This window comes from Panthera tigris, chromosome B1, assembly GCF_018350195.1.
Source record: "Panthera tigris isolate Pti1 chromosome B1, P.tigris_Pti1_mat1.1, whole genome shotgun sequence".
NCBI lineage: Eukaryota > Metazoa > Chordata > Mammalia > Carnivora > Felidae > Panthera > Panthera tigris.
Window position 1 is genome coordinate 14,874,663 of NC_056663.1, and position 18,883 is coordinate 14,893,545.

An 18,883-nucleotide genomic window follows, 5' to 3' on the forward strand; every position below is an offset into this window, starting at 1 on the left:
AGTGTAGACCGTCTCTGGCGGCAGCGTGAAGTATATGTGCACGGCACTGGGCAGTGAGTAGGGCTTGTAGAGGTTGGAGCCCTACAGCTGAGGAGGTGCAGAGACTCATGGGACCGTGCCGTTGTGTCGCCTAAGATGAAAATCTCTTGACTTCACGGACCCAGGCTGTGGAGGGCTTTGAGTATTACGCTTTCTATCCTATCATGTTTTACTGACAGGAATCGTTCTTTCTAGAAGTTTCCTCCCTTCGTCTTTGGAACCCCAGTGGTGTCCAAATCTGCTCTGTATGGGAGAGTGGCCAAGAGCCGTACCAAGGGGATGGAAGAAAGTGAGCTGTGCCCTGGCTGGACCCCGGGGGGTGGGAGTTCCTGACTCGGGCGGTGTTGTTGAGTGGTTTGTGCAGATGTGGAGGATCGTGGGGAAGGTGGCAGAATTCCTGGGCGTCTCGTTTGGTGGGTATGTTCTACCCACCCGGCAAATTTTCTTTTCCCTGAGCAGGTGCCAGAGTAGAGCCAGTTTGCTACTTCTGTTTTTCTATTCTCTTTGGTAGATAAAACAAGCTTATCTTCCCCCCGAAGACTTAAGGTATTAATCAAATAAATACTTAATGGAAATCCTTGACTTGACTAAGTTTTGCCTCATTTGCTCATCTTCAATGGCAGGGACTTCCTGAGTGTAAGCCTGAGCCAAAAGGTTCACATTTATTATCTTTGAATTTCTATTTTATCTTATTTTGTTTTTATTTTAGAGAATGAGCCGGGGAGAGGGTCAGAAGGAGAGAGAAAGAACCTCAAGCAGGCTCCAGTATCAGCACAGAGCCCAATGCGAGGCTCGATCCCACGACCCTGGGATCGTGACCTGAGCTGAAATCAAGAGTCGGACACTCAACCGACTGAGCCACCCAGGCGCCCCACATTTATTATCTTCTTTAAATTCACCACTAACGTAATATTGTTCTCATTTTAAAGATGAGACGACCGAGGCTTACAGAGATTCAATAAGTTGTCCAGGGACACAGAAGTAGTGAGAGGCAGAGACAGGGCTTAACTGAGATCTGACTTCAAATTCTGTGTTAAGCATTGCTCTGTCAGAACCCGTCAGATCATACGTAGCAATTCTGGACTCCTAAGAATTCCTCTTTACTATTCCTGTTGTTTCAAAGTAAAATTTTACCATAACCTTCTGTATTATTATCTCGAAATCACAAAGAAATAGACAAATGACTTACCATTTATTTATTATTAACTCCAGCCCTAATCAACTCCTCTGTATAGAGATACAGTGCTTATATAGACCTCAGAGCGTGTTCATATTTATCATCTCATGGTAAGAACGTGCGATGGAGCTCGAGCCAGGAAGGGGGCCTGGTAGCTTCTAACACGCTCCCCGCCTTTCCTAAATGAAGATGTCTACTCATAGAGGCTTTGTGATCTGACTGTTACGGGGATCGTGAAAGCCTGGCGTAGGACTCAAGTTTCCATATGTCTGTTCTAGTGTTCTTTCCCTACACTCGCTGTCCCGCCCAGAGCCCTGATCTTTCCCAGAACCTCGCTGAGGTTGTTGGGTGAGAAAGCACAGGCTCAGAGAAGTTAAGTGACGCTTGCTAAAGAAACCTAGCAGAGTTAGTGGCAGAAGCAAGACATGAGTTTCAGAACCCCGATTGCCATCTTAGCGTGCCTTCCATCACCCCACCCCAGCTCCCCAAGCCTTGCCACGCTGTGCCTGGTAAGGGCTGCCCTCTCCGTAGGTGTCAGAGTGGGCCATGTTGCCTTGAGCCCACTGAGAGGGAAACGGAGACAAGGAGCGAGAACCATAACCATAGTATATCTCATTGTGACTAATTGTGAAAATACTAAAGGGTGCCTGGGAACTTTTGTCCCATGAGTGTGTGCGTGTGTGTGTATGTGTGTTTCTTTTACCCCTCTATTTTTCTTTTTTATGTGTGTGAAAAAATCAGATTTTATAAATACTAAGGGATTCTTCCTGTTTAGAGACCACAAAAGAAAAAAAAAAAGAAAGAAAGAAAGAAAAGAAAAGAAAGAAAAGTGAAGTGCTTGCTTCCATTTCAAGCAATATAGCTGACTCTCTATCCTGGAAAGCCCCAGATTAGAAAAAATAAATCTATAAATTTCCAGGTGAAATATTTCATCGTATTTCTTGGCTCTTTAATCTCATAAAACAGAGATCTCCATACACCATGAAACTAGCAACTCAGACCCAAGGGAACTGGTTTGTTCGTGCTGTGCAAGGAAACTGGTAGACAGGGCCAACTGCAACAAGGTCTGAGTATTTATAACAGCAATAACAAGATGGAGGGAAAAAAGAGAGAAAGAGAAAGGGGGAGGAAGAGAGGGAAGGAGGGAGGGAGGAAGAAGGAAGGAAGGCAGGAGGGAAGGCAGGAAGGAAGGAAAAAAGGAAGGAAGGATGGGGAGGGAGAGGGAGGGAGGAAGGAAGAAAGAAGGAAAGAAAAAAGGGAAAGAAGGAAAGAGGGGGAGGGAGGGAAGAAGATGGGAAGAGGGAGGAAAATGAAGCAGGAGGAGGGAAAAAGAAGGAAGGAAGGGAAGAAAGGAAAAGAAGTAACAACAATAGCCTGGGAGCCAATGTGTGTTTTGACAGCGTTGACTCATTCTAAGGTCTTTGTGTTGTTGGGGAGAATATGGAGATAGTGGTTCACTTTAGATTTTTTTTTTAATTGAGAATGTTTGCTAAAATAGGGTGATCACAGAAAGAGTAGAACGAGAGGAAGCGATGGAATGAAGAGGACAGAGGGCACTTTGATGATCTAATGTAGCACAGTAAAGAGCTTTGTGAGCTTTCCAGGGATCGACCCCTTGCCTTGGCGGGCAGAAGAAGTTGTCTCTGTGTCCAGCCCCGGACCAGGTATAGGGTGTCAATTAAAAATAATTAAATTAGCATTTACTGAGCACTAATGAATGGGCAGGCACTATTCTAGGCTCTTGATGTGTATCTCACTGAATCCTCTGAATAACCCCATGAGATTGGCGCCTTTGTTTCCCCCGCACATTACAGAGGAAGAGCTGAGGAAAAACAGTCATCCGGCTGGGAAGCGGAGATACCGGGATTTGGACACTGACATATGAATTCCAGAAAGTTCCTTGCAGCTCCTAAACCATGCTGCCTTGGCAAAATCCTTGCAGGGAAATCCTTGCCCTGGCAAAATGCCAGAGAGGGGATCCGGGGAACCACATGCCCCCAAGATGGCTCAAGGCCTCTCCCCTCCATTCTCGTGTCTCAGCAACCTTCAGCTGCACACCGCGGGGACCCATTGTCCCGATTTCCTGGGTACAGTCCAGTGCTGCGTTCTTGAACTCGCATCATGTATGAACTCTGACAAGTGCACAGACTCCCTTTCTCTTAAGCTTTTATGTTTTGGTGGCTGGGGTTGTGGTGGGGGTTACAGCAATCTATTATGACATGTGGAAGCCCACTGGATATTCTTCTCATAATTGATGCATACATAGGGCGAATTTGGCCTCTCACCCCAAGCAGTTATTTTTCACTCATTACAGGGTCTAAATTTAAAAGATCACACTTGGAGAGCCACCAGTTCATTAGCATATGGGTGATGACTCCGGAGACATTTATTTGTTAATACCAAACATGGATGGGTTCCCTTATGCCTAAAACTTACATAATGTAGGTTTAAAATTGTATAATGGGTCTGGAAAATTCCGTAGAAGGCTTGCTTCCAAGGACTTGGAGATGTTTAAAACACAGTGTCTGGAGCTAGGAAGCAAGATCAGATATCCTCTGGAAATAAGTCCTTGAGATTTTGGAAGAAAACTGTGTCGCAAAACTGTGACCCTTTCTTATCTCTGGGCTCAATATTCTCTTTCCTTCATTGCCTTTGGTCTCTTTCTGGTGCTTCGAATTTGGGTTCGGCCTTTTCCCACTTCTGGGGTATTTTCTCTCCTTTCTTTTGAGAAGCCACCTTGATAGACAGGTGAAGTTTCCTGACTGGCACAGAGATGTGTCCACACGAAGCCCGAATGTAGGCTGAGGCCAGGGTTCGACCGTCGCACGTAGTCTCGTTTGTGTGCCAAAGCACGTTCCACGTGTAAAATGTTAGGAAATGTGGCATTCTGTCCCTGTCCTCTGCTGCCAGTCTCCCCAACTTGGTGGCCCAGAGGGAGCTACCACTGGTGTCTTAACACAGCCCCTCATTCTCTGTGGGAAGCGGGAGAGAGACAGGGAGGAAAATCCGGGAATGCTGGGTTCACGTTCCCTTCTCGAGGAGCATTTCCCATCACGTGCCAGTCACCTGAGCCAGTTGCCATTATGTTTTTTGGTAAATGGGGTCATAGCAGAGCCGATTCAGTCTACGTCTTGGCCCAAACTAAACTTTTGCTACAGGCCTTCGGGTCCTCACCATTTTAGTCAGAGGATGGAGAAGAGCAGAGAGAGACATCCAAAGTATTACTATTTTACATTTACAAATAACTGACCGTCCTGGAGACTCTACTTGTCCCCCCACTTTAGATTTATTTATTTATGGGCTCTTATAGAGCACAACTTACATTTTTTGACTGACCTTCCTGAAAGTAGGGTGACCAGATGTCCCTGTTGGCCCAGGAGGGCATTGGTTTAAGTGTTTTGTCCTAGTCTAATTAATAGCGTCCCTTTTACTTTAAAAAGTGTCCTAATGGAATAATAAATAATACGGTAACTCTAATGAAAGCGGCTGCAAATGATTTTTAGGTTATAACTAATCCTTTGTGTTTGAACTAGAGGGTCCACAGCACCTTTAAAATACCAAACGAAGAATCATAGGAAGATTGAAGATTTTTATCCATAAGCCCAATTACTTCAACTCGAAACAATATTTCAAGTGGACTTAGCAGAATGTATTAAATAATCGCATCTGTGTGTTTTTCACTCTATATTAGGGTTGAAAATGTTGTCAGTCGTCATTACGTGCTATTACCTAGAAGTCCTATATTTTGCTATAAGTTGAAGTAGTTGTTCTTAAATAGAGTCTGGAATTTCCATAATCTGGGACCTTTTTTTTTTTTTTTTTCCCTTTTCCAATTTTTGTAATTTGATAGAATAGGAAACTATTGGGGCTTTGCTTCTTTTTTGATATATGATTTTAATTGTTCACGTATAACATTTCCTTAAATTACAGGAAGCCACATGTTGGAAAAAAGATCCATCCGTTACAATCCATCTGTGGTACAGTGTGGGTTTTCACTGGCTTGGGAAACGGGTCTGTGGTGACCTGTAAACAGAACTGAGAAAAGAAAACTTTCAAGATTGATTAGTCTGAAGGAGGCGTGTGGATTTAACTCTAAATCTCATGCACCATCTGTACAAACCAGCCGAGGGAGTCATTTGAGTCATCTGAAGAAATTCGTCTTCTGTTTTACATGCACATCTATTCATAAAAACTTATTAATAAGATTACGAATTTGGGGGCCGTTCTGGCAGTATAAAAATGTGTATGAACTTCATTCATACTACGGAACAGCAGTTAAGAGATAACCCTTGCAAGTGCTCCCATCGGTCATTCCAGAGGCAGAGGTGGGGCGGGGTGGGGGGGGGGAGGGGGGCAGGGGAAATCCTGGACAGGAGCAGAATCCCGGTTCTTCAACCTCTGCACGACATTGGGCAAGTCACTTACTGCCTTTGGGCCTTCATTTTTGCATCTTTAACGATGATAACTCCTGCCTTGCTCACCTCTGACCTTGGACACTCCATAAACTGTCAAGTCCTGTGCAAACATAAGGCAGCATTTACTATCCCTTAGCGGTAAAACGGATCTGGGGGAAAACGACGTAGATATGGCAGCGGTTCCTTTACGACCAAAATCCACTTTATGTATCCATGGCATTTGTTGCATTTCTGCTAGGACTGCAGCACTGAAGAGGGTCTAAAATTAGCACAGCACGGCACACATTTATTGAGGGCCTACTTCTGGAAAGGCACGAGGCATCACTGATGAGTAGAGTGAAGCTGTCCCTGGCTACCCCATTTTAAATCGCAAACCAGCAGCCTCAGTGTTTGTCCCTGGCTTTATTTTCTCGCATCACACACATCACTATTTCACGTTCTCTATAACTTGCTGCTCTCTTTGTTTATTGTTATCTCTTCCCATTAGGGTGCAGGCTCCTTAGTGACAGAACGTTTTGTTCTTACTGCGGTTATTTTGTTATCCCAGAACTTCTAGCCTTTATGAGCACAGAGCAGGTGCTCAGAGCACATGGGTTCAGCGCACAAAACGGTCCTTGGTCTCAAGGGGCAAACAAGCCAGGGAAGCAGTGGGAATCTCTGTGCCATATTACGTTGTGTTACAATGTGGTGAGGGCCGTAATCGGAGCAAAACAAGGGCTTCTCACGCTGCAGGAGAACAGAAGGGCTGAGGGAGGGAGAAGGTGGAAAGCTTGTCAGAGGACTGACCGCAGTTGGAATCTGGAAGGATGAGTGAGAGGTTTTAGGAGGATAGAGGGACCACAGGCATCTCCGGGAAACAGGACGGCTTCCAAGAAGGCCAGGAGACGGAAAGGACGTTGTTGAGGAGTAGGAGTAGTTGAGCTAGTTGGGCACACCGCAGTGAGAGCCCACGGTGATTTACTGGAGCATCAGGAGAAAACGTGAGGACTGGTATTCCTGTTGGTCTCCTAAGTAAAAAGTGCAACAGAAATGAAGACTTACAGATCGATGCCAGGACCTGTCCTGGGTGAGTGTGTCACCGGGTTGGAAATACATGGTGGAGAGGCCATTTCTGTGTGGCCCCGTGTGTTTAACTTTTAGGATATTACTCTCTGTTGCAGATTATTTGCGCTCAGAAAGTGGGTTTACAGCTCCCATGATCTTCAGATCTTGTCACGGGATGAGGAGTAACCGTGAAAATAATTGCTACCCCGGCCAAGCCCACTGGTCACCTCGTGGCAGGACGCTTCAAGGAATTGGTCAACACAAAGCTACAGTATTTTTCATTATAAAATGATGGGAGGTAACAATCTTGCTGACCTTTTCTGAGGACGAGGTTGGTACCACTCAAAATAATCTGAGGAACCCACCGATACTGTGATTTTTAGCTGGTCGTCTGTGGTTAGTCAAGTATGACACTATGTCGGGTTGTGACTGATGTCCGGTGGCCCAGTGGAGAACTCAGTCTACCTACTGAAGCTGGGCAGTGGGAATAGACATTCCTCACTCTCACGTGCACAGGGTAGCCCTGACATGTCTGAGGATAAATGGAAAGATTTCCTTAATGAATTGTTGATATTATCATTTGCGCCAGTCAGGCAACTTTCTATTTTTTTCCCTCTCAATCTATATAGAGGCGAGGTGACTCGAGATTTTTCATTCACTCAACTCACTCAGATTGTTTCCTTCGGAGGCTTGTTGGATTTCATGGAGAGAACTCAGTCTCGGTCTGTTTGGATCTCAGAAAAGTATTAGGCCTTTCTAGAGGATGCCTGTTCTCTGTGAGAGCGTGCCTAGCTGCCCCTGGCTTTGTAAAAGGCCATATTTTGGTGCTATCTTTAATGACTCGAAGGCTTGTGAGCATAGCTTTAGGGTCTTTACGTGAATGAATACAGCCGCGCCACGTGCTAATTTGCAAAGACAGATCTTCAGCATAAGGAGGATTGTCAAAGAGGTGGTCATGAAGCTGGACAGAGGGACTACGCACCAAGGTTAAGGTGAACTGGATTCTTTCACTCAGCTGACCACCCAGGTGAACTCTTCTGATTTTACGGGAAATATTTGAAGCATTTTGAAGAGAGACTTGAAAGCTTGACACAGGATCCTCATGGGTACTTTTCCCAAGACGAGGGCAGTATATCTTACTAAATATGTGGCATATTCAGAGTAAAAACCGGCCACGAGGTTTACCTCAGGTGACAAACCTTGTTGAACAGAAGTCAGCCGCTTCATGGTCAGTGTCAAAATCTTATCACAGAAGATGGTTAAACGGTTTTATGCTTTCCAACTGCATTCATGTGTGATTTGGGGCTTCTCCATGCCAGTTAATATAAAGACTGAAATATGTAATCTTTTTATTACTATGTAGTCTGATTTTTGCCTTAAACTCTTTAATATTGAACCAAATTACTGATGATCAGTTTCCATTTTTAATTGAAAAACTGGTTTTGGAGTGTGTATTTAGACAAATTAGGCATACGATTATATATATCTTAATTTTTGACATTTAAATTTATAATGTAGTCTTACTTCATTGAAGATTTTAGGTTACTCTTTACCTTTGGCAAGTTAACACTGATTTTCCATGCATGGCCAGCTGCTCTGTCCTCATTGCCTTGACTCAGGCCTTTGGGAGGTAGGAAGGCAGTGGAGACACAAGAACGTGGCGATGCTTGGGTGGAGTGAGGGGCATGGGATGGATGGGAGGGAGCCGTGGAAGAGAGAAGCACGGGCTGCCTCATCCCCATGTTCTTGCTGTATGGCACAGGATGGCCAGAGTGTCATTCGCGTATGGAAACGTGTGCCGGGAAGCCAGAGGCCAGGAGAAGGGGGATAACAGTGACTCGTTTTGTGTAACGAGCAGCTCGAGTTTGATTGTCCATGGAGGATCTGGGGAACATACTCAGTTGGGGGAATAGGGATTTGGAGATCAGGGGAGAGGTCAGATGGTGAGAGTTTGGGGAAAGCAGTCACTTACAGGGGTCAACACTAAGTGGAGGGTGTTGTTGAGTTCGGCTAGGGAGACTGAGAAGGGGAAGGAGGAGTGCCTAGGGACGGATTCCAGAAAACGCCAGCGTTCCGTGGGCAGGGGAGAACTGAGAGGTGGGAGGAGAGCCAGTGGAGAGGGACAGCAAAACAGACAAAGGAGAGACACATTTTAAGAGGAGAGAGTGGGCACCAGTGCAAACAAGAACCCAGATAAGGACCACAGTCGTCAAAGGATTTTGCAAGGGAGAGCTTGTCGGTTACGTCAGCAAGAAGAAAAGTGTGTGTGTATCATATTTAGGAGCTATGTAGTATTGGAAAGTATGGGAATAAGGGCCAAAATATGTAGCATAAACAATAAGTGCCACAAAGTTCAAGAAAGAGGGGGGACCCAGAAGTAAAATGACTCCCCGCTTCTGTGTGCGGAATCACCAGTCCGTTAAACCTTGGAGGTACCCGCGATCCTCTCCCCTTGGCCTGCCCTCCTCGCCCATCGTCTCCTACATCAGCCGTGTAGGTCTGCAGGTTCTAACCTGGCGGTGTCTCCTATCCACACTCCTCCATGCTTCCAGGGAGAACTCAAATGCCAACTCGCATCGTGTGAACCACACTATTGCAATAGCTCCCCAGCTGGCCTTCTGGGGTGGGTGTCCTTCTTTTCCAGATAATGTCCCACTCTACGGCTGGGCTAATAAAAAAAAAGAAAACAAAACACAGCATTTAAGAAAGTATAATTCATATACCATAAATTCACCAGTTTTTAAAAAAATTTTTTTACATTTATTTATTTTTGAGAGACAGAGAGCGAACGGGGGAGGGGCAGAGAGAGGAGGAGACACAGAATCCAAAGCAGGCTCCAGGCTCCGAGCTGTCGGCACAGAGCCCGACGCGGGGCTCGAACCCACGAACTGTGAGATCACGAACTGAGCCCAAGTCGGACGCTCAACCGACTGAGCTACCCAGGCGCCCCTCACCAGTTTTTAAGCGTTGGATGTGTTTTGATACATCTGTGCAATTGTGCAGCCGTGGCCACAGTTCGGTTTAACAGTATTTTCATCGTTCCAAAAAGCTTCCCCCTGCCTATTTGCAGCCAGTTTCCACTGGATTAAATTTATAACCACTCAGTTATGTCTCTCCTTTGCTTGGTAGTCACTGTGCCCCCATTCCTTGTGAGTTATGCACAGCCTAATCGGCCTAAGTCTCAAGCCCTCCCTGCACTCACTGCCCCAACATATGTTTCCACCCCTGTCTCTTACGATTCCCTGTATCTCCCTGCCTTTCAGCTGGACAAGACTATTAGCTGCCGCTGTTGACATCTGACCATAATGTCATTGATCGGGCTACTTTTGCCAGCTGGCAGACACATGGAGTGTTAGAATGGAGTGTTTGTTAATTGTATATATTTATGTATGTATTTATTTATTTATTCATGGCAAACACTTCAGTGTCTGCAAACTTAGAAGAAATTTAAAAATTGTTTCCTCTCCCTCTCTACAAACTCCAGTGCAGCCTCGAAGGGCCCATTTTCCACTCCGATTTCGGTGGCACGTGACCCTGCCCATTTACCTTTGAGCTTGTTCTGTGCCCGTGGCCTACCTGAACTTAGCCTGCGTTTTCAAAGCTGATAAAGGAGAAGATGTGTGCGGCCGGCGTGTGCGGGTATAAAGACCAACTGGCAACGGCACGGCCTCACACAAAGCCACTTCTTGCCTGTGGCTTTTGTTCCACGCAGTCTCTTCTTTTTATCTTTAAACGTTTGACAAAATGTACATTTTAGTTAATTTTGAGTTCAGTGGCAACAAGTGGATTCCTATTGTTGGGCAGACCACCACCATCTACCTGGAACTCTATACTCACTGATCACCAACTCCTCCTCCCCACCCTACCTAGGCCCTGATGACCACGATTGTTCTTTCTATGGCCGCGGGTTTGTCTACACTAGGTACCTCATTTAAGTGGGACCACACAGCTTTTGTCCTTTTGTGTCTGGCGTCTTTTTCGCTTCGCTTGGTGTCTTCAAGCTTCATCGTCCACGTTGTGACCTGTGTCAGAATTGCCTTCCTCTTTAAGGCTGTGCCATTGTATGGACAGACCACATTCCGTTTGTCCTTTTGTTGGTGGACCCTTGGGTTGTTTCCACCTTGTCTGGACTCTGTTCTTGACCCCAGGAATTTCTCCATTTTAATCAAGGTGTGCTGGGCACCACTGAATGCCCCGGCTCCCGAGTATGCGGTAGCTGGGCTGGGTGCTGTTTTCTTCTTTTGTTCTAAAACCGGTCTGTGGATGCTATATATTTCCACTGTGCAACTCAGCAGCACCCATCAGGGTCAGTGAGCTAGCTGGTAGCATCCTTGACCCCCACTGGAATTCAGCCTCTTTTGTAAATTTGATACAAAGCAGGGTTTAGAGAACAAAGGGATCTAGAAGGGACTCAGGTTTTAAAAATGCTTTCCCCCTCTCAGTGATCAATACTAATAAGAAAATTGGTTCTCTTTTACTGATGCCTTCTACTTGTCAGCAGTGAACTGGGACATTTGTGTATTTACCTCCGATTCTTGCTGCAACCCTTTAAGAGAAATCTTACTACCATCACAATAGAAAAACAAATGGAACCCAAAGATGAACTTCTCCCGGGCCCCCAACAAAGATATGGATATAGTACCTTGGACATCACCATGCCTCCCTGCTCTCTGTTTCTCTGCCTGCGATTAGTCTGGTCTGGAGGTGGGCATCACAATTATGCCAGTTTACTCCAGCAACAGTCCTCCAGATCTCAGGCCCTCTTGAGTTACTTCTCTTTGGTGAATCCCTCCATCCCCAAATATTGCTGTCTTTAAAGGGAGCATTCATTGACAACCGTGACTCATTATGGCCCTGTTAGGAGTAAATGACAGGTGACAATGTACCTAAGTGGAGAATAAGAGAAATTCAGCTTAGATTTTGATAGCAGTGGAAAGAACAATATATACATGCATTCTCCTTATTCTTCAGAGCTCTCTTAACCATGTTTCCCCCTATGGATTTATCACTTCCCAGGGTGTTTCAGCCACCACCTGTCTAGCATCTTTTAAGAAAGACCGTAAGTACTGGAGCTTTCTGTTAAAATTGTTAACTAGCAGTTTGGGGCCTGGATTAGAGAAGACAAGATGTGGATAGACTTGCCCTGGGGACAGAGCCTTGGTCAGCTACCTTAGCCAGCTGCCTTCTGGAGGCCAGCATATCCCAGGCCCTACAGACGTGCGAACATATATACATATGAACATACGCGTGTAGATACGTGTCCCAAAAGAGACTCCTCCGGTTTTCCATTTCACAAGCCTCTGAAAAAGCCCTAGTCCTTCAAGGGCATGCTCTTTTCCAGACTCGCGTCTAGCTTTGGTCCCCCACCTGCCCAACTTCAAGGTGTGCATTTATGTCTCTCTTTTTTTTACTAATCAGCTCATTTGTCAAATTAACCTATTAATCTCATCTGCAAATCATGTTTCAAGAAGAAGCAGAAAGATAAATTATTCTCAGACTCAGAATTCTCATTTTTATTTAACAGGTATTTTAATCACAATATTCGATGCCTCTATCACATAACATACATAAATACGAGAATGCCTATTTCCTTTCTGTGCATTTAGGTCGCTTACTGTACTATAGTCGCACTTGGGCGGAGAAATGAGGCCACAGGGAACTTTGGTTGCAGTTTCAATGGAATGTCCCCTGGATATTCTAGTTTGGGGAGTCTAATATGCCATTGGAAATTGCCAGTGTCCTATCAGCGGGCGTCCCTGCATCCCAGAGTATTGTGAGCCTAGGAGGTCCTGGATTGAAATTCCTCTTCTAGGTGACAGGGTCAAGGCTCGGACCTGTTACCACTTAGGTTTATGCTTGTGTTCATTTTTCACTCATATCAACGTTTTCTTTACTCCAGAGATTTTTCTCCCTGATCTATTATGACATGTTCAGTCTGTAGTCAGGGTGGGCTTTCTAATGTCTGAGGGGGGCTTTCTGTGCACGGCAAAGATCATTTACAGATATTTAGGTCTTTCGTTAATGCTCAGTATACGAGAGATACAAATTCAAAAAATCAAATTTTCTTTTACAAGAGATACAAATGGAAAAAATAAAAATGCCCTTAAGTTTTTAGGTTCGGTTTACTGTTTGTAAATTTCAAATGATAAAATAAAGTAAAAATGATCACTCTTGGGGGAATGTTGAAAAAATATTTGATTAACTCAAGTTAAAGACTATAAAGTCCCTTTACTCAACAATTAGTTCCATTCAGAAATACGGTTTAGTCCATTCCCTTAAAAATTTAAATCGCATTTATAAATTTGGTGTGTTTAACTTTTAAAAAAGCACTTATTACGTCTGACTGGGAAGGCTTCAAACCAGATCTTCCAGAATACTCAGGCTTCATTAGTCATCAAATACATGCCAGGCATTACTAGCCACTGGAGATACAACTCTGAATAGAACAACAATGAACAGCGATGAGTAAAACAGGAAAATCCCTTGCCTTCATGGAGTTTATATTCTTAAAACTCTTAAGTTCATTAAACTCTTAGAAACCTAAAAAACCAGAGTTTTAAGTGAGAATTTCAAAGTCAAATTTCTTACACTTTTCCACTTAGAATCAGAAGTCTAAGATCAATTACACATTCGAGTTAGAATCACAAAGCAAACGTGTATCTAATTATCAGCGTCTATAAGCTCATATGTAAATACCAAATGTACAAATTATGCTGGAGCCTGATTTTAAACATTACACCGTAAAATTGATTTGCTTTATCATTTTTCCATTAAATTCTAAACTTGCCTAGTACTGAATACTGGGTTATGCAACTGAACTTCCTTGAGAGACAGTGGGTGACCCAGATACAGGACAGTCTCATTTAGGTGGAGAGACTTGGAACCAGTACTGAAGACCCACAAGTTGGGTGTGAGCAGAGTGAATGTTTGCACAGGACACACTGAGTCTCATTTTCACAGTGGCTACAGTCACAGGGGTTTCCACGTCCACTTTCTTCCGAGAGGATTGGTTTCATAATGTGTTTACGAGATTCAAGCCTTACCTTCATAACCTTTCTTGATGTTGCCACCTGATTCGGATGGATAAATTACTTAACTGTCCCTAAACTCTCCTACTCCATTTACTATCTGATTCCATTCAGCTAACCCCACCCATTTGCTCTTTGATGCTTCTGTGCCTGGCTCTTGGGCCTTGCCTCCAAGGACACTCTGTTGGGTAGGTACACGGGACAGTACGACTCCCCTCTACGGCCCACACTCAGAGGTGGCTGAGGGTAGCTCTCCTCCCCAAACCTCCATCACCCCACCCCATTTTTTTTTTTTTCACGTGAACAATGAATACTTTCTCAGTTTTAAGTCAAGGGCAATTCAGACTTACTCTCTAGAAAATTCCTGGCTGACCCCTCCCTTCAAACAGATTCCCTCTTCTGAGCTCCTTCTATTGAGAAATTCTAAAATTCTCGGTGCGTCTTTGCTCAAAACCCTTCAGCAGTTCACACCGCCCTGGGAATAGAATACAAAATCTTTAATACAGCCTGCAAGTCCTTGCACGATCTGGCTCTTGCCTTCCTCTATGACCTCATCACACGCGTTCCTCTTCTGCTCCAACTCCAGCCCCACTGGCCCTCCTTCACTCCTTCCAGCAGAGGCCACACTCGCTTCCTACCACAGGTCCTTTGTACGTACTGGTCCCACTTTCTGAAATACCGTGTTCCCAACTCTTTGCTTGGATGACTCCTCCATTCCCTAGGTCTCAGATGAACATTTTTTTTCATAGAGGTTATTCTTCTTTCTAGAACTTAGCACACGTGGTGCATTTATCTGCTTACTACCTACACCATAAACTGTGTGGGGCCATGTGTGGTATTCAGCGCCCATGACAGGGCTGGCATATTCTAGATAGTCAATAATTATTTGCTGAATGAGTAAATATCACATTTGCCACAGCGATCACCATTAGCCTTCAGTCAGAACTATTATAATCATTCACATCACCACTTTTGGCTCATGGGAGGTACTGAGTAATTGTATGTTGAATTGGATTGAGAGATCTAATTGTCAATATCTCATGCATTTTTATTTTATATTACCTTTATGGTTCTTTACACATTTAGTCTTCTGTAGCTTCTAACACTGTGGTCTTTCTGTTCTTAGAAGACCTCTTACAGTAAAGAAGACATCTTAGCAAAATGTGCCTTCTGGGGGAGTCTCTTTTCCTAACTTTTAACAAATGTCACTAAACTGTGGCTAATTGGTTTACAGTTGTAGTAAATTTTGATTAGTGGAAATATAAGTTCCATATGATACTTAGTGATTTTATTTGTTTGCTGGCTTGTGTACTCCCATTATCCCAAGAGATAGATTAGTTACGCTGGCTCCTTAGAGGAGTTCTGGCTCTTTAGAGAGCAGCCTTAAATTACCGAATAGAGGCTCTGGTTCTAGATTATCTAATGCTTTGGCTTAAACCCCGCCCCCATATGCATAGTTCTTCAAGAACCTTGCTGCCCGCCCCCACCCCCAACAAAGAATTCAAGCCTCCGAATAGCACCAAATCATGCTAGAACCCTTGAATCTTAACCATTTGGAGCCCGCTGTTTTTCTGGTTTTGTTTGTTTGTTTTTGTGGCATCAGCCTAAGATCATAGCCCCATAACATTTCGTATCCTTGTCTCTGCATCTTGGCACCTGTGTCTACGAAACGACAACATAAAAATGATTCTGAACGTTGCATCGTCAGTAATAAAAAAGCGCGAAAATGTACAATAAAGTACACTGTCGAAAAAAAAAATCAGGTTTATTTTTGTTTAGAACACCCGAGCATTTCTGGAAACCCAAATGGGGGTATAAGCGCTTTGGAAAAAAAAAAAAAAAAAAAAACCAAAAACAAAAAACCGGCAGCCCGCACAGCGTCGTCGGGGTCCGCAGCATTGTGACCGCGCGCCTTTAACTCGGCGTGACCTCGGCGTCCCGGCCCCGCGCCTCGGCCGGGGCGGCGCATCCCCCTCCGCCCCTCCCGCGTCGCGCGCATTGTTGTCCTTTAGCGATTGGTTGCTGGACCAGAAGCAGCTGTGCAGAGCCGTGCTGTGTAAAGGACCTGAATGCAGGTTAGCGGGCTGCTGGTGACTTACACGAGGGATCCAGGGAGAGAGAGGAAGAGCCGGAGACCACCTCCACTGCGTTTCCCAGGCGGCGTGGACCAGGTGCCCCGGCGGTTGCGGCTGTCGCAGGAGCTCCCGGTGGCGCCCCCTTCTCCGGCTCTAGCTGACTCCGGGGTTGGCGCAGGTGGGCAAGACAGGGCACCTCAGATCTCCCTGTTCCCACCGAGGGGGTTCTGTCTCTTCCTGCGAGGGGGAGGGACTATCCTAAAAATATGTAAATATCCGAGCACGGACTCCGGGCTGGGGCGCCCGCCGAGGTCCCCGCGCCGCCGCAGGGTGTTTTACATGAAAATGAGAAGCCTGACAGGATCCGTGCTCTAACTTAAGGCAGCTCGGTGATTAGCATGAGACTGGGCGGCTGCCCCGCTTCCTGCCCTTCAATAGCCATTCTGCGCGCTCGCGACCGGGCGTTGGTGCCACCGTGCGGGTGTGGATCGGCAGGCTCGGCATCGCTGGCAGCCATGGCTCCAGACGCCCCCTCGGCCAGTAAGTAGGAGCATGCATGTGTAGGGGGGCACATGCGTGTCGGCGCGCGCGCGCGCGCACACACACACACACACACACACACACACACACACACACGCACACCACCCTGAGCCTGGGAAGGAGGAAGATTGACGAGGCGCTGCAGTTGCGAGGAGGACTCGGGCTCTTCCTGGATTCCGCAGGAGCCCGCCTGCCGCAGCTGCTGTCTGCAGAGTCTGCTCGGATCCCTGTGCACACGCGCCCCCCATTCGAGCCTCTGTAATGAAGACTGCCTCCCGAGGACTGCAGGGGAGGCCGAGCCAGCCTGCGCCCGGGACTGCGGGCCGCGCGGCCGAAAGGCCCGGGGGGACACGACTCGGACGCTGTCATCCCCACGCCTCGCTCTGAGCCGCCGGGTGCGGAGAGGGTCTGCCGCCGCCCCTCCGACTTCCCGGGCGCCCGTTCCCGGGTCAGCCCCGGAGGAGGCCTCGGCTTCCTCATTTGTTTGGGTCTTTTGTGCCGTGGCTCACAGTTGGCTAAGCACTCCTGCGCTGAATCGGGCCATTGTCTGCGCTCCCATTGCTTTCACGCTGCAAGTCTCGGCGCCCCCACCCCGCCCGCCCCCTCCCCGCCTCCTCCCGGCCGGGGAGCCTCCTAACGTGCCTTTCCCCCCCCAGGAATCTGGAAGCTATAAGCCGGGCGGATTGCAAATGAAGTGTAATGCATTGTGGGACGTGTGTAAAATCGGAGCCTTCGCCGTGGGGGTGTGTGGGGGCGTGGGGAAGGCCGGACCCGCCGCTGGCGGTGTAGACGCCGACGAGGAGGGGCTGGGAAAATGTGCGCAGAGTCCGCCAGGGTCGTGCCCGCCGTAGACGGATGAAGCAGCGCGCTGCGCCCCGGCGCTGAGGCCCCCAGGATCGGGGCGGCAGGTCGCGCTCCCCCACCATGAAGAAGACCCGGAGCACAACCTTGCGGCGAGCCTGGCCTAGCTCGGATTTCTCCGACCGGGCCTCGGACCGAATGAGGTCCCGCAGCGAGAAGGACTACCGCCTGCACAAGCGCTTCCCCGCGGCCTTCGCGCCCCAGGCTTCGCGGGGCTACATGACATCAGGTGGGTAGCCGCGTTTCTGCCCCCGGGCCGGGTCCGCGGGGCGTGCTCGGTGCGCCGCCGCCGGGGTGCTTAGGTGGGAGCACGGCCGGTGATGGATGCGATAAGTTATGGGGAAAGCAGGAAAAATTAGCTCACATCCACCATTTTGTACCTCCGCAAGATCCACAGCAGGCCCTCTCAATATGGGGTTTGAGAGCTATTAGTTAGGTAAAATAAGGGAGGGGGCCGTGCCTGGCGCTTTGGCTGCAGGAGATAAATGACTGCAAGGCTCCTGCGCGGCAGCCTCCTTGAGCTTTGTGGGAGAGCCTGCGTCCGGGGCCGCCTGCCGTAGCGAGCTGGCCGGCTCCCGCATGGTGGCCAGTTATCCTGGTGGGTATTTAGACAGCCCCTTGTGCCTACAAGGGAACAGGTTCCGTGCACAACTCTGGATGGTTGGAGTCCGGGAAGAGCCCCGCATACGTCTCAGAGCTCGTGTGATTTGCACGCAGACAACTCTGTGGGAGCTCATTGCATGCATTCCGTGGGGTAATGGTGTGTATGCGGATTGAACGCTCACATGATTCTGTGTGGATTTAACATATGTTGCCTCGAATTAGGTTGTATGGAAAGAATGGAGGCTGTATTTGCATGTCAGACAGGAAGGACGAACAAAACGGTGAATGGAAACGGAGGCTTCAGAAAGGGTTTCATCATGGTAAAACGCAGGGCTGTTAAGAGCATTTCGGAAGGAGCCGGTTCCCTTTGGCAGCACGACGGAATGGCTTTGGCTGTGACTTGGGAACCCAGGGGATAAAATACTGGAGGAAATGCCGAAGGAGGCAAATCCTGGGACTCTTTCCTTGTTTTCTCCTTACTTATTGTTGACCACTTGCGTGCGATGGTCAGACATCAATTTTTGTTCATTTTTTTTCAGTTTGAAAGAAGTGATTTTCTACCAAACACAATGTGATGGAAGAGATGAGATTATATTTGAAACCACATACTATTCCAAGTCATCCCGAGCCCTGTCTTCACTGGCGAGGTTGCTTTAAGCGTGTGGTTGGTGCTCACAGGGTAGCTTTGCTATCTTTCCCCTTAAAACAGCAAGTTTTTTTTAAAATATGTATTATCCCTGGGATCAGTACTTCATGCTTTAAAAATGTCTTGTGACCACATTTCCATAAATATAAAATCGAAATAAAATAACCATCTTTTTTATCGCAAAATCTGGCTACAGAGGATGTTGTACTGTTTTGGCAGTAAGGCGCCCTCGATTCTCTCTTTCATGAAAAGCCAGATTTGCAAAGTGACAAGTACAGTTTATACGTTAGTAATTCAAGTCAATCACTGCTGTGGTTGCTACAGTCTTCAGACTTGTGATTGTAAATTTTGAAATGCACTTAAATCGAAATCTAACCTCAAAACACATATGTGCATAAACTCATGTCTGCACCGAGTGTTTCGATAATCCCAGGTCTCAGATGCCTGGGTTTGAA

At 46.8% G+C, this 18,883-nt stretch overlaps 1 protein-coding gene and 1 long non-coding RNA gene across 10 annotated transcripts in view; one reads left to right on the plus strand and one right to left on the minus strand.

Annotated features, from left to right (window-relative positions):
* Positions 1–5,114: 5,114 nt before the first annotated feature.
* LOC122237835 lies at positions 5,115–14,210 on the minus strand. Of its 2 annotated transcripts, none has more exons than XR_006216485.1 (4): positions 14,054–14,210; positions 11,318–11,529; positions 9,189–9,343; positions 5,115–5,251 (listed from the first exon to the last, which is right to left on the minus strand). It is a non-coding gene; the product is annotated as an uncharacterized LOC122237835 (long non-coding RNA). The 2 variants fall into 2 exon arrangements; XR_006216484.1 differs by having other exon boundaries at positions 11,318–11,561.
* A 1,075-nt stretch (positions 14,211–15,285) lies between these two features.
* STOX2 (storkhead box 2) overlaps positions 15,286–18,883 on the plus strand; it is a 110,042-nt gene continuing 106,444 nt past the window's right edge. For 3 of the 8 annotated variants that reach the window (XM_042982944.1, XM_042982949.1, XM_042982950.1), the window contains exon 1: positions 15,286–15,956. In XM_042982944.1, the coding sequence (XP_042838878.1) occupies positions 15,773–15,956 (184 nt within the window). In that variant the 5' untranslated portion in view covers positions 15,286–15,772. Of the gene's footprint in view, positions 16,319–16,974; positions 17,409–18,883 lie in introns of those variants that run through there. The other 5 variants (XM_042982945.1, XM_042982946.1, XM_042982948.1 and 2 more) reach the window with 5 other exon arrangements.